This window comes from Helianthus annuus, chromosome 2 (assembly GCF_002127325.2).
Source record: "Helianthus annuus cultivar XRQ/B chromosome 2, HanXRQr2.0-SUNRISE, whole genome shotgun sequence".
Classification (NCBI taxonomy): domain Eukaryota; kingdom Viridiplantae; phylum Streptophyta; class Magnoliopsida; order Asterales; family Asteraceae; genus Helianthus; species Helianthus annuus.
The window spans coordinates 167,325,786-167,339,412 of record NC_035434.2 but is presented as its reverse complement, the minus strand read 5'-3'; the positions used below and the strand labels follow the sequence as shown (position 1 = coordinate 167,339,412).

At 34.0% G+C, this 13,627-nt stretch overlaps 1 protein-coding gene across 1 annotated transcript; it reads right to left on the bottom strand.

The window, feature by feature from the left end:
* Positions 1–11,582: 11,582 nt before the first annotated feature.
* LOC110900119 (zinc finger MYM-type protein 1-like) lies at positions 11,583–12,836 on the bottom strand. Its single transcript, XM_022147023.1, has 2 exons — positions 12,204–12,836; positions 11,583–12,107 (listed from the first exon to the last, which is right to left on the bottom strand). The coding sequence occupies exons 1-2, from the start codon at positions 12,834–12,836 to the stop codon at positions 11,583–11,585; spliced, it is 1,158 nt and encodes a 385-aa protein (XP_022002715.1).
* Positions 12,837–13,627: the final 791 nt, after the last annotated feature.

Genomic DNA, 13,627 nt, shown 5'->3' with positions numbered 1-13,627 from the left:
CTTTTGACCCGTTGGATCCTTTCGGGAACATAACAATCAAATGGGATGTCATATCTTGGACACCAGATGGTTATGTGGTGAGCTTCCTGTAGCTTTTTATGTGGTGAACGCATATAATTTTAGTTAAAATATCTTTTACCCAAACCAACCCATATAATTTTAAAAGTAACCCTAGTTAAATGAGTCGAGCTCGCGAGTAGCTCCGCTCATTCACACCCCTAGTTAAATGAGCCAAGCTCGCGAGTAGCTCGGCTCATTTGCACCTATGGTTATGTTGACTTGTTTTTTCTGTTTATTTCTTTGTAGATTTGGCGAGAAACGAGAGTTGCTACACAGAGATATCTACGACTTACTCGTGATCATAATGCCGATTCTTTCTATATCTGTATTCGAAGTTGGACCTAAATCTCGTACATGTTAATGTCGTTGAATTTATAAAAATTTGTATTGTGCTACTCCCTATTGAATAAAAGTACTGGATTGTGGTTTATTAATTGCAGGTCTTAGCAAAATTGTTTTTTAGATGGAAATCATTAAAAACGTCCCATATTTATCTTTTCAAAAACATTTAGGAACTGCCCCTAAAACCACTAATAATTTTAATCATATTATTTCAAAACCGCTGCTTAAGATGTTATCTATTTCTAATGGGTTTGTTTATTAGCAATGCTTTTCTAAACGCTTCAAAAGCAACACTATTTTTTGAGGCGCTATTTTTTGAAGCGTTCTATAAGCGCTTCTAAAAACCAAATACACAGCTGCTAAAAACAGGTTTTGTACTAGTGTGTAAACCACCCCTTAAGATGGTGGATCCTAACCCACTTTTTGAATATTCTATCTCATATGTATACATCTTAATGGGTTGACTATCTAAAAAAATGGGTAGCATTTCCCCTTAACTCTCCAAGTATGCGTATACTCATGACATATCATACATACAAATATACACATATACATACACAAATATTATTCATACATAACACGTACATACATAATCATATAATACATAAAGAAATCAAAATAAAGGTAATAAAAATTAAATTTCTTACCTTAAAGTGATGATTGAATGGGATTTAAAGAAACTTGAATAATTCCACCTTTAGCTACAAATAACAATTTATATTCAATTAAAACATAAAAAATGAAATATGAAATTAAAACATATTATAAATATGATACCTTTAATTAGAATGACTTATTTTAATTTGATGGTATTATAGATTGAAGAAGAATGAAGGCTTAGGTTATGAGATTAGAATGAGAAAAAAATGAGTTGCAGAGGAAGAAGAGAAAAAAGAAGTTAGATATAATTTTGAGAAAAAGAAGTTAGATTTAATTTTGAATTAGAGAAAAAGAAGTTACATATAGATTTTGAATTTTATCCTTTAACTTTAAACTAAAGATAATTATTTTGGTGTTTTAGTGCTATTTAAAAGTTAAGCCTCAAAAAATCAACTTGTTACGCCTAAAAAATTAATTTTATTGTATATTTTGGTGCTATTAGCAAGCTTAGCCTCAAATAATTAATTTTTTGGTGGTGTATAATTTGTAAGCCTCAAATAATTAATTTTTTGGTGGTGTTTAACTTGTAAGCACTTAATGGTGGTGTGTAATCTATTTTTAAGTGGTGTATTTTGTTATTTGGTGCTTTCTATTATAAAATAGCACCAAAAACATGAAATTTACACCACCAAAAAAGTGGTTTTGTACTAGTGCCACAATGGTTACAAATAGAAAACAATCAAAAGCAGATACACATCAAACGAATATTACTCCATTATTAGTAACTTTTGTAACAATTGTTTTAACATGGTTTGTACTATCAAAGCAAAATCTATCCTTCAAATGTTAAAAGTCTGTATCGAAATCTTATACGAATTCCAGTCCTTTAAATTCGTAGGTAATCATTGACGGGTTACTGACGAGCACCGTGAAATCTAACTGACTTTTTTTTTAATTTTTGATATGTTAAACGCGTTCGTCCAAAGACGGTAAAACTTTTGAAATAATTGTAGCTTACGAATTGTTTTCTTTTTTTTTCTAATTTATTTTCATAGACGATGTTTAAAGCCTTGACTTCCATCCTTAACTTTAATGATTTATTGAACCTAATACCCACTCAGCTTGCATTATATGCATTTTAAATTATATGTCTTCCAGGGCCGGCTCGGCTTGCCAACCTAGGCACGGGCCTAGGGCCATCAAAAAATAAGGGCCTCCAAGTTTTTAGAAAGTTTTTATATATAGTATATGTATTAAGCCCAAATAAATAAGTTTATTCAAAACTAAACTAGTGTTTCATTGAATGAGCTCAAAGTAAATATTGTTTAGCAAAAAAAAAAAAAAAAAAAAAAAACAGTTTCAAAGCCCATTTCGCATAAATTTCCAACTATTACAACACAACAACAACCATCGACCTAATCATCATTATTCAACGGCCTAAAGTCCCTAAAATATAGCCGCAATCATCGTTCCCACTTCCTACCGTAACCTGCTTCAATTTCTAGGCTATCGGCTATCACTAGACGAAAAGTATCCGTAATCACCCACGGCGACGGGTCCATTGGGATTGGAGGAGCGTTTATGGATGAAATTAGGGCCCTCACTTCATAGTTCACTTAGGGTCTTCAAAAACATTAGAACGACCTGATGTCTTCTAGGTTGATATTAAAATATAAAGATGATATAAAACTTAATAATTTAATATTGTAAATCATCTTCAAACAAGACACTATCATTATGGTGTTGTGGAATGACATTGTTTATCATTCCAAATTACATCAAATCTGATGCATCACTATATATTATACTAATTTTTCATAAAACACACACGTGTGTATATAATAAAAAATTCTTGAATTACTATGATTTTATGGTCTATTGGTATGATTTAAGCTCTTCACAAAAGTGGTGTGTATATAAATTAACGTAAGTACAAGATTAAGCGATATTTTAGTTGTTTAAAAAAGTAGTGATAAATAAAAACTCATTATTAGGATATGACACGTACAAGTGACAAACAAAATCCTTGAATGAGTGTCTCGTAAATCAATCATACACACACGTCAACTTCACTTAATTTTCCTAAATATCTTCTATAGATATTTCAACCCTTGAGATCTACTCACACGAGACCGATGAGATAACCATTGGCTTTCTCCCCTTAACCCTGAAGTTTAGTGTGTTCTAATACGCTTAACTTACCATTGTATACGATCCATGTTCATAAGGGCATACATATCTATATCTCTCATTGCATAACATTACAATGCCGGTTATTTCATAGATCCGTTACACACGTCTTCGTTTTGGGAACGAGTTTATCAAAAATTTTGTACGCGTAGGAGTGAGGCCAATCCGAGGATGCATTTTATTCACGTTTTCGGATTATTCATATTGATTGTACAAGATTTGAAGGGATTCTCAACAGCGTGGACAACGACGATGGTGAGCTAAACGAAGTCGACATCATCCAAGTTACTCTCATCGAGTTCCAGAACGTGTACGGGCTTGACTTTAATTTTTTAATGTTATGTAATGTCTTTAATTTTTAAGTTATGCAATATCTTTAATTTTTAAGTTATATGATTAATTAGTAATAATTGGTTTTTATTTAAATTTAATAGATTTTATATAATTTTTAAATATAATAAATACTAAAAAGTGTGTGTCACGTGTCAAATAACGCCGCATTTTCACACCACTTCCTACACCTCCTTTTTTCCACTACCCCACTTTTCTGACGCAAACTAACGTGGTCTCCCCATATCAAATAACACACAACGTGTGATCTAACAAAATATAATTATCAATTTGAAACATATCAAGTATTACAAAATGTTCAATAAGCTAAATATGTTTAAAAAAGAAGCAGATTATAAACGGTTCTTAGTTATTATATTCAGAAAAATTACATATTTAGAGAAATAAAATAGTAAAAAAAACATATATACCAATACATACCTAAAACTCACAAACAAAATACATACAAATACACATCTAAAATTCACAAACAATAAACCTAAATTGTAAAGGGCACTACAACTTTTTTATTTATCCAAATATTCCACTCTCAATATGACACTCCGATTCACCATCCAAGTTTTTCATCCCGATTCTTATCATAAACTATTTGCGATGGTGTTCTTGTCCAACTCGATGAACCCGAACCTCCATCCCAAAGGCGTTAGGTTCCCCTACACGTTTAATATACCAAACATACTAAACATCAAGATTATAAGGCTACTCACTATGGGGGGCGGCCTAGGGCCGGCGACGCCCCGGCACATCGCCCCCTAGGGCCGTCCCCGTCCTCAACATCTTCCACAAGCCGTTCTTGCCGTGCCACACTCTCTCTCTCTTCTTCTTTATACACACACACACACACACACACACATATATATATATATATATATATAAGCCCATCCTCACACTCGTTTACGTGTACGTCTTCGTTGCGAAACATCCTTTGAAGACTATGCTTCTGCACACCCTATATTCTAAAGACTAAGGGGGTGTTTGGCCTAGCTTTTTTAACAAAGCTTATAGTTTTTTTAGCTTTTTTAACAAAATAAGCTTCATTTGGTGTTTGTTTTAGCTTTTTAAACTTATGCTTATTAGCTTATATAAGCTAATTTGAATAAGCTTATTTGAGGATGGTTTTTAAGCTTATTTGAAGAATGATAGAAATAAGCTATAAGCTAATCCAAACACTTAAAAAAAGCTTATCAAATGATAGAAAATAAGCTATAAGCTACTTTAAAATATAAGTATAAGCCAAAAAATAAAAGCTAAGCCAAACACCCCCTAAAACAAAAGGATAAGTTATCTGGATCTCTGGATTGATTGGATGTGACAATGGGCCCCATGATCAAAGGCTCCCTCATTGGTTATTAACCTCCCGGTACTTGAACCGGTCATACGGTCCGTATTTTACAAACAACTCCCCTCATATTTCGTTTTTAATAACTTCCCACCTCTTATTTCCTCATATGTATTCTTTCCTCCCAATATTTTTGAACTTATTGTAAAAGTAAAATATTGTTATATAGAAAGAAAAATAAAACAAATCCCATGGTTTCTGAATAATTATCTTTTTAAAAATGTGAGATTAAGGGGTTAGACACTAACTCAACACTCCATTACACACTCGATACCAAACATTTTTATCTCTAAAACTTAGGCTCCGGACTGCATAATTACCTCAAGAGATTAGCTCCAAGCTACATATGACTTTCAAAATAACAACTTTCTTTCTATACCTCAGCTTCCCGACTATATCTTCCTCTCTGGAATACATCTTTCTTACAGGGGCTTAAGCCCTAATATGCTCTTTTCTCTTCGAAGCTAAGGACGCATATTACATCTTTCTATAGAGCATTAGAGCTCATGATCCCGCGTGTACCCCTATCTCCAGAGCCCACAGATCCGGATTAGACATTCCTCTCCAAGGCTCAGACTATGGACTACGTCTTTACTTTAGAGCACAAGATCATGACACCACCTCATACATACCAAGACACAAATCCGCATAAGCTCAAAAGGACACGATCTTGCCAAAACTACATGTACAACATAGTTGTTTTCTAGCAAGTAGTATTTTAGTGCTGACGTTTTTGTATCATGGACATACGACAAATGACAAACCAGCCCTATAGGCCAATAGCATAGCCCAACAAAAATTCTATTGTACCATCATCCACCACCACCACCACTACCTCCCACCACCACCGTCAATATTCCACCACAGTACCTTCACCCTTGATAACTCCAACCCCACATTGTTAATTCCATATTGAACCACCACCACATATAAAACGTCAAAGATACAACATAAGTAAAAATCAAATCACGCCGGTATTTCTTTAAAAAATCAAGAAATCGAATCATGCTAGTATTTCTGCTAATTACATCAATAACACATAACAAAATTAAACCAAGAAATCAATAACCCAACACAATGCTAACCGGATTCACAAGATTAATCTCATAGATTTGCCTAAATTGTTAGCATTACTTCAAAGCCAACACAAACAACAAGCAAATTTATGTAATTAAACACAATGCTGGAATTCTGCACATGCACACAAAATAACCCCCAATCGAAAAAAAAATCAACATAAATGACTAGTAGTTGTCGCCGTCGGAGATCCAGCAGCCGCCACTGTCATCGGAGACCAAAATGTCTCAAATGGGGTCTATTTGGTCAGATTTAACCATACAAACTAATTGAGTTATGGCTAAAGGACATAACGTGCAAAGGTTTGCAAACATAAAGTACGTTTTTTATACTTTTTAAAGACAAAAAATATAGTTTGGAATTTGTTGTCAACATAAAGGACGATTTTTATAATTTACTCTTATTTTTACACCCCTCTTGCTAGCGAGAGATGATAAAGTCTTTAGTTTTAACTAACACATACATATCATCATATTAATAATTTAATTCGCTTAGATGTATCATCTCATTTGTTAAAGTCATACATGTTAAACCTAAAACTATACACAAGTAACATACTTGGTGGTGTTGTTCCACTAGTACGAGGACTGTGGAGTACTTTATGAATAGTATAAGGCAGTAAAAGTAATGATATGATTAATGAGTTAGGGCCAGGAATAAATGCAGGCAGGGAACCCATGGAAAACGGGGGAAAAGTATACTACTGATCATGCTTTTGCTCAACCCCCCAAGGCCTGAATTCTATACTAATTGAAGTAAGGGTAGTACTTTCTACACCCCCCCTAATTACTTTTTTCACCCCTCTCCTCTCACATACTTACAGGTGGGGTCTGCGTGGGACCGACAGTTTTCCTCTCACAAGGGGGGGTATAATCAGGAATGAGGGGGGGTGTGTATAGAATGAGCCTTGAAGTAAACCCTACAACCCAACCAAAATAATAATAATAATAATAATAATAATAATAATAATAATAATAATAATAATAATAATAATAATAATAATAATAATAATAAATAATAATAATAACAATAATAATAATAATAATAATAATAATAATAATAATAATAAAACAGACACACACGCTAAAACTTCCGTCAATACAATCCATAAGGCCTAGAGACCATTAGGTCTTAGATTCGACTCCAACAAGGCATTTTTTTCCAGATTTATTAGGTTTCCTCCTAATTTGTTGTATAAGCATTATTGTCTAGTGGAGTTGGATATGATCGGGTGATTTCGCTGATGACACAATGATACTCCATGGGTCCGTCAGTGATAGATATTTGTTGTTAAGGGTGAAGGGGGTGCTCACCTAATAGGTGAGTCCCCTCTCTTACGCCAAACCAATCCCCGTGTGCCACGTCAACTCCCCTCTTAAACTCCCCTAACACCCCAATTTGATGGCGTCACTCCCCTCTTAGGTGAATTGGTTTTTTTTTTAAAAAAAAAAAAAAAAAAAAAAATCATTGATTGGTCCCCTCTCCCTCTCTCCTCTCTCTCTCCTCCCCCTCTCTTCGGTGCCTCCACCCCCATTTGCTTCCCCGATTCACTCCCCTGCCTTAATGGCGGTACCCCCCTAATCGGCAAAATGCCTCCCCGATTGAAGTCCCCGAAGACGCCCCCATCACCCTAAAAAAACAAATCCATAAAACATGTCATTCATAGGTAACTATAGTACACATTAAATAAAAAAACTATAGTTCTTACCTTTTCTTTCAAATAGCTTTATCAAAGATGTAGTTCTTACCTTTTCTTTCAATGTTCTCTTTTTCTTTAAAAATTTAAAATGTATTTAAAGTAATCAACTTTTTGATTAGATAAATGTATAAAAAATATAGCATTTTAATCGACATTGCTTGAAGTATCTTCTAAAATTCTTTCTTAAGTTTATCAAAATGTATGTGTGACTCAACGAGGAATTTAAGGACATATCTCAAAAACTGTCACAAACATATCACTACTACTTATAACGACACTTTGTGACAACTTGCAAATTTGTAACATTCACACACTCCTCTTCTCTATCTCTCTTTATATATGCATAGATATATAGAGAGAGATATAGTGAAAATGGTATGGAAATTAGATTTTAGAGATGTGAGAATAGGATGTGCTTATAAAAAGGGAAATCAACAACACTTTAGGAACGGGTTTTTTATGATATTTAACGACGCTCTGTGACATCTTACAAAACTGTAGATTATCAAATTTGACACTTAATTTTCGCAAACCACGATCGTTTCTTAATATTTTTTATCATCTTGTTTACTTCACTTTATTTCTATCGTTTTATCATCTTATTTTTCCTACCTTATAAACTACCAAATATCAAAAGTTAGCTAGAAATTTGTGTAAATGAGACTTCTTTAGTTACTTTCTCACTTTGTCTTTGGAAAGGACCACACATTCATCATAACCACATGAATGTTACTCCATCTCTAAGAGTAGGATGTAAAGCATAGGGTGTAATGCCGAATCACTTGGTCGAAATAAGACTAAGGTAGAGACCTCACGCACTCATGAGTCGTGTTCGAATCAAGATACGATGAGACACCAATATGATCACATGGGATGGTTCAAGTAGACTTAGGTGCTGTTTATTTTTTTAGAGGTAAATGTCTGCAGTCTACGGACCATATCTGTAGAAGTGGCTGGGATAAGTCTGCACCAAGAAGAGAACGCACAGACGTTTTTTTAATGAAACGTCTTCGGAAAAACAAACGGTCTGTAGATGACAATGTTTGCGTGTGGTCTGCGCGACACAGACAGAAGAGGCTGCGCAGATATTTTTTAGAAAAACAAACACCACCTTAGACTCTTATTAACTAATATGGACACCCACTACTTGTGGCATAGTGGTAGAGAGGATTTGATTTTTCAGTAGAGACCTAAGTTCAATCTCCACTTATGTTATTTTCCTGGATTAGGCAATGATAGATAGAGCCTAGCCTCCTTACAGAGGTGTCAGACTTTATTCTGAGCCACCCAGGTTTTCGTCCCACATCCCACTATGTGTTACGCTAGAGAGGTCTACTTTTATGGTGGCACAATGACTATCAAGTGGCAGCCGGCGACATGGTTTTCGGGAGGAACGCCCAAACTAAACTCTGAAGCCAGTGTGGGCCCGATTAAGACCACATAGTCTGGCCGGGGTGAGACAACGAAGCTCTCTAATTTAGGAAGTATGGTAGCCTATACAAGAAAGTCGTCGTTCAAAAAAAACTAATATGGACGGTTGGAGATATTGTTGGTATGATGAAGACGGGATTAAGTTTAATGAAGGGTGATGGATGAGATGATGAAAGAGAAAGAACAAATACCAAAAGAGAATGCTTTTAGATGTGATAAGCATCATAAAATATGAGTTTATTATATGTAAGAATAAAGCTTTATGTTTGTAACAATCTTATTTTTATTTTATTTCATGTTATAGGGAATATAAAATCTAACTTTCCATCATGATCTTGTAATTTTTATGAAACAAAATATCTCTGTATGAGATAAAAACATTTTATTATTACAAATAATAAATGTAAACCTTCTGGCCGTTAATTATCATTAAAAATTTCAATCATTTCATCTTTTAGCATTGCTAATGAAACTCAATGATTTTATAGTATTTTTTATAACAAGATAGATGGCATAATAATTTGTGATTATATTTTGAATCATTTGATTTTTATTCTAAACAACTCATTTTAACCCGAACTCAAAATTCAGATATTCAATAATGTAAAATTACGTGGTATTTACATATAAAAATATAAAAGAATGTTGTTAAAAACACCAAATTTTAACAAAAATAATAAATAATTAAAATGGTAATATGAGGGGGCCCATGGGCTAATAAAACAGTGACCGAGTACAGCACACATCAAAAAGTTTGATGGAACCATTCATGACCAATCCTATCAAATCAAATAAACCAACCCAATCTTCTTATTAATTAATTAATTAAATAATATGAATTTAATGTCAGTTCGAAGTTGCAGTGCAAATAAAATCTACCACAAATACATTTTGGAATTTGTGACATGACATCATCCACACCTTTCTCTAAACGTCCGTATACGATATATTTGACTAAGGCTGCAACTATCCAGCCAGTATCATACAATAACAAAATAGGCTTGTTTTATAAATAGATATAAATAATGATACATATACATTACACATGTTTATACCAATTACCATCTAAAATAATTATCTTGTCAAAACATTAAACAACAAAACATAAACATTTATTTAATTAATGTGATTTGATTGTTTAATATAAACGAGTAAACATAAACAAAAAGTGTCTTTGATTTTAAACTACGTTCAACGCATTGCTCACTACCGTTTTCTACTTTAGCATTAGTCTCAACGACCCTCCGTTGGTTACTTCATTGGTCCTCTTGGTCGACATCTAATGACTCACATGTACATGGACCAACTCATTAGTGGTTTGCGGTTTCGATCATCAACTTCACCAAACTCATTGGTTCTCTTGATCCTTAATCCCCTTCAGTGGCGGATCCAGGAATATTTTTCACTGGGTTCACTTTTTTAGATACTCCAATTTCATGTGATTGAACATAAAGAATTTCGGATCGATTCGATAGTTCGGATCGGGTAAGGTTCATCACATAATAAAAGTACGATACAATGATGAAAACAAAATTGTCATTAAAAATTTAAAAACACATAATATAAAATACGATAGTCTTTACAAATAAAAAAACTACCTAGAGTTGTTGACGACGAGTTTTCATCTTTTGAAAACGTTGCATTACACTCTCAGCGGAAACTTGTTGTAAGAACTCCTTTTCAGTATAACAAATACAAGAATTGTTCATGTATCCATCACCCATCCAATTACGCAATTATGTCTTCACAAGCTTCATTGAAGAAAAACTCCTTTCAACACTAGCCGTTGCAACCGGTAAAACTAGTGACAACTTTATAAAACGATAGACCAACTGATACTCAATGTGTTTCCTTGTTTCCACCATCCTTTTGGCAAGATCACTAACCCCATTCAGGTTATCAAACCGACTATCTTTTTTCACATTAGAAATGTAGTGGCCGAGTTCATCGATAAGCTTATCTTTTTCATCAAAAGTAAAATCATACGGATACATTTCGGCCAACTTTAGCAAGTTTAGTTTATTAAAGGAACTAAAATTATCACGCGGGCTCAAAGAACTCATATACGTAAGCAAGTTAGTGGTTACCTCGTTAAAACGGTTTCCAAGCTCTTGAATTTGCATGTCGAGAACCGTGTTGAAATTATTGACCACAAAATGATGACTATTGGTGATGTTGGTCTTTCTTCTTCCATTTTTTCGAGTCAACATACTCATCTTCCATGTTAATCATCTCAATATCATACTTGTCACAAAAGGATGTGACATCTTTTAAAAGTGAGTCAAAGCCTTCAAGTCGGTACCTTTGTAATTCTTCTTTGGTTGATCTAACCAGCTCAACTGCATTCAAAATATCTTGATTCTTTATTTGAAGAGCGACACAAAATAAGTTAGTAACTCCCAAGATATGTTTCATCAAATGTAAATAAAATACAAACTTGAAACTTTTCATGTATAACTGAAGTCCATTTGCTTGAGTTTTGTGAATTGGTTCCTATGCCGAAGTTTCTATATATTCAAGCACTTCAATAACACAAGGATATAAGGTAAGCAAACGAAGAAGTGTTTTTTCGTGAGAGCTCCAACGTGTATCTCCGGGTCTTGTAAGTGCCATTTCTTGATTATTTCCACTTTCGATTACAACTTCCGGATTCAATGCCAAAAGCTCTCTTTGACTTTCTCTTAGCAAATCTATTTGTTTGCACGATGCACCAACAACATTTATTAAATCTGTTATTTCCTTAAAAAATCTGCAAATTTCAAGATGCTTGTTTGCAAGGGCCACAACAACAAGTTGAAGTTGGTGGGCAAAACAATGAACATAATATGCCGAAGAATTTTCTTTCAAAATCAAAGTTTTCAAACCATTAAACTCACCGGACATGTTGCTTGCATCGTCATATCCTTGGCCTCTAACCCTACCCAAACTCAAATTGCGGTGAGCAAATAATTCATCAATTGCAGATTTAAGAGATAAAGCGGTTGTTTCCGTAACATGAACTACACCAATATATCGCTCCTTCACAAATCATAATTTATCAACATATCTCAAAACCACAGCCATTTGTTCCTTTTTAGAAATATCCCTCGATTAATCAACTAATAAAGAAAAGACATCATCACCACGCTCTTCAAATATCATCTTTAACACTTCTTCTGCAAAACAATTACAAATGTCTTTTTGTATTGATGAAGCCGTCATTTGGCAATTCTTCAGAGCATTACTTAATATGTACTTTCCAATTTCTTCATTTATTTGTTCGAACAATTTTAAAAACTCTATGAAATGTCCTCTATATAAGGATGCTTCAGATTCATCATGACCCCGAAAAGGTAACCCGCCATTCAACAACCCTTTAGCGAGTATAGCTGAAGTACTTAATCGGATTCTATATTCTTTGTTTTGTTCGGGTTTTTTTTGAACCGCAGGTATAGATTGGGCTTCTTTAAGTAAGTCTTCTCCTTTTTGAACCACCCTGTTGTGAAAACTATTGCATTTACCAACATGACTTTCGAATCTTTCTTCTTTCCTATGCCAACATTGTACCCCCTCACTCGCAAATGCATATTTTTGTCCACTTTCTTTGAATAAGTAACAATATAAGCAATACACTCTATCAGTTTTGACACTGTATTCCAACCAATTTCCATGCTTTTCTGTGTACCATTTTGGATTGAACCGTCTTAACTTATCACCATTACCAATAAATGTTTGTGGAAAATCTATTTTTTCCCTTTCGGTTGACATGGCCCTCGAAACAAATATGTTCGTCTAATTTCATCTTTTTGACTAGGGTGATAAGATGAAATTGGTTTCCTTTCGGAAGGATCCCACGGGAGATCATCCAAAACGATTTTCAAGGATTTACTAGTTGAAGATGACGATTCAATGTTAGGTGGTGGTTTCCTTTGAAAAAAACTTGAAACATTCTTCTGCATAACTGATAATGCCTAAATACCAAATTCAAGTTTAAAACATCCATCAAAACCTGTTTATTCTCAACTCAATAAAACATCAAAAGCTGATTTAAAACAAACAGATGGTTAACCGAACTGTAATCATTGATGTAATCTCAATTTATGTATAACAAACTAACAAATGGTTAACCGAAGTCCGAACTCTAATCGTTGATGTAATCAAACCCAATTTATTGTAGGAATCCGTTCGTGTAAAATAAATAAAAATACTTTTATTAACTTGAATTACAGAAACACGTCAGAATGAAATAAAATTACAGTACAAATTACAACTGAAAAACATAAATACAAGAACTGAAAACTCGAACAGACGAAATTGTTCTTGGCTGAGGATCGTGTTAGACACCGGTCCTTTAAACCAAATTTCGTGTCTCCCAGGAGAACACGTTTGTTTCCAGGATACAACAGCCGCAAGCAGTTGCACTGCCGGTCTTGACTCCAACCCGAAGGTATACCTTGCTGCTTGAAAGATTAAGATTGCAGTAGAGAGAGATTGTAGAGATGTAAGTTTTCGGTGTGTTTGTTCTGCAATAGGATGCTCCTATTTATAGTTGCAGGTCT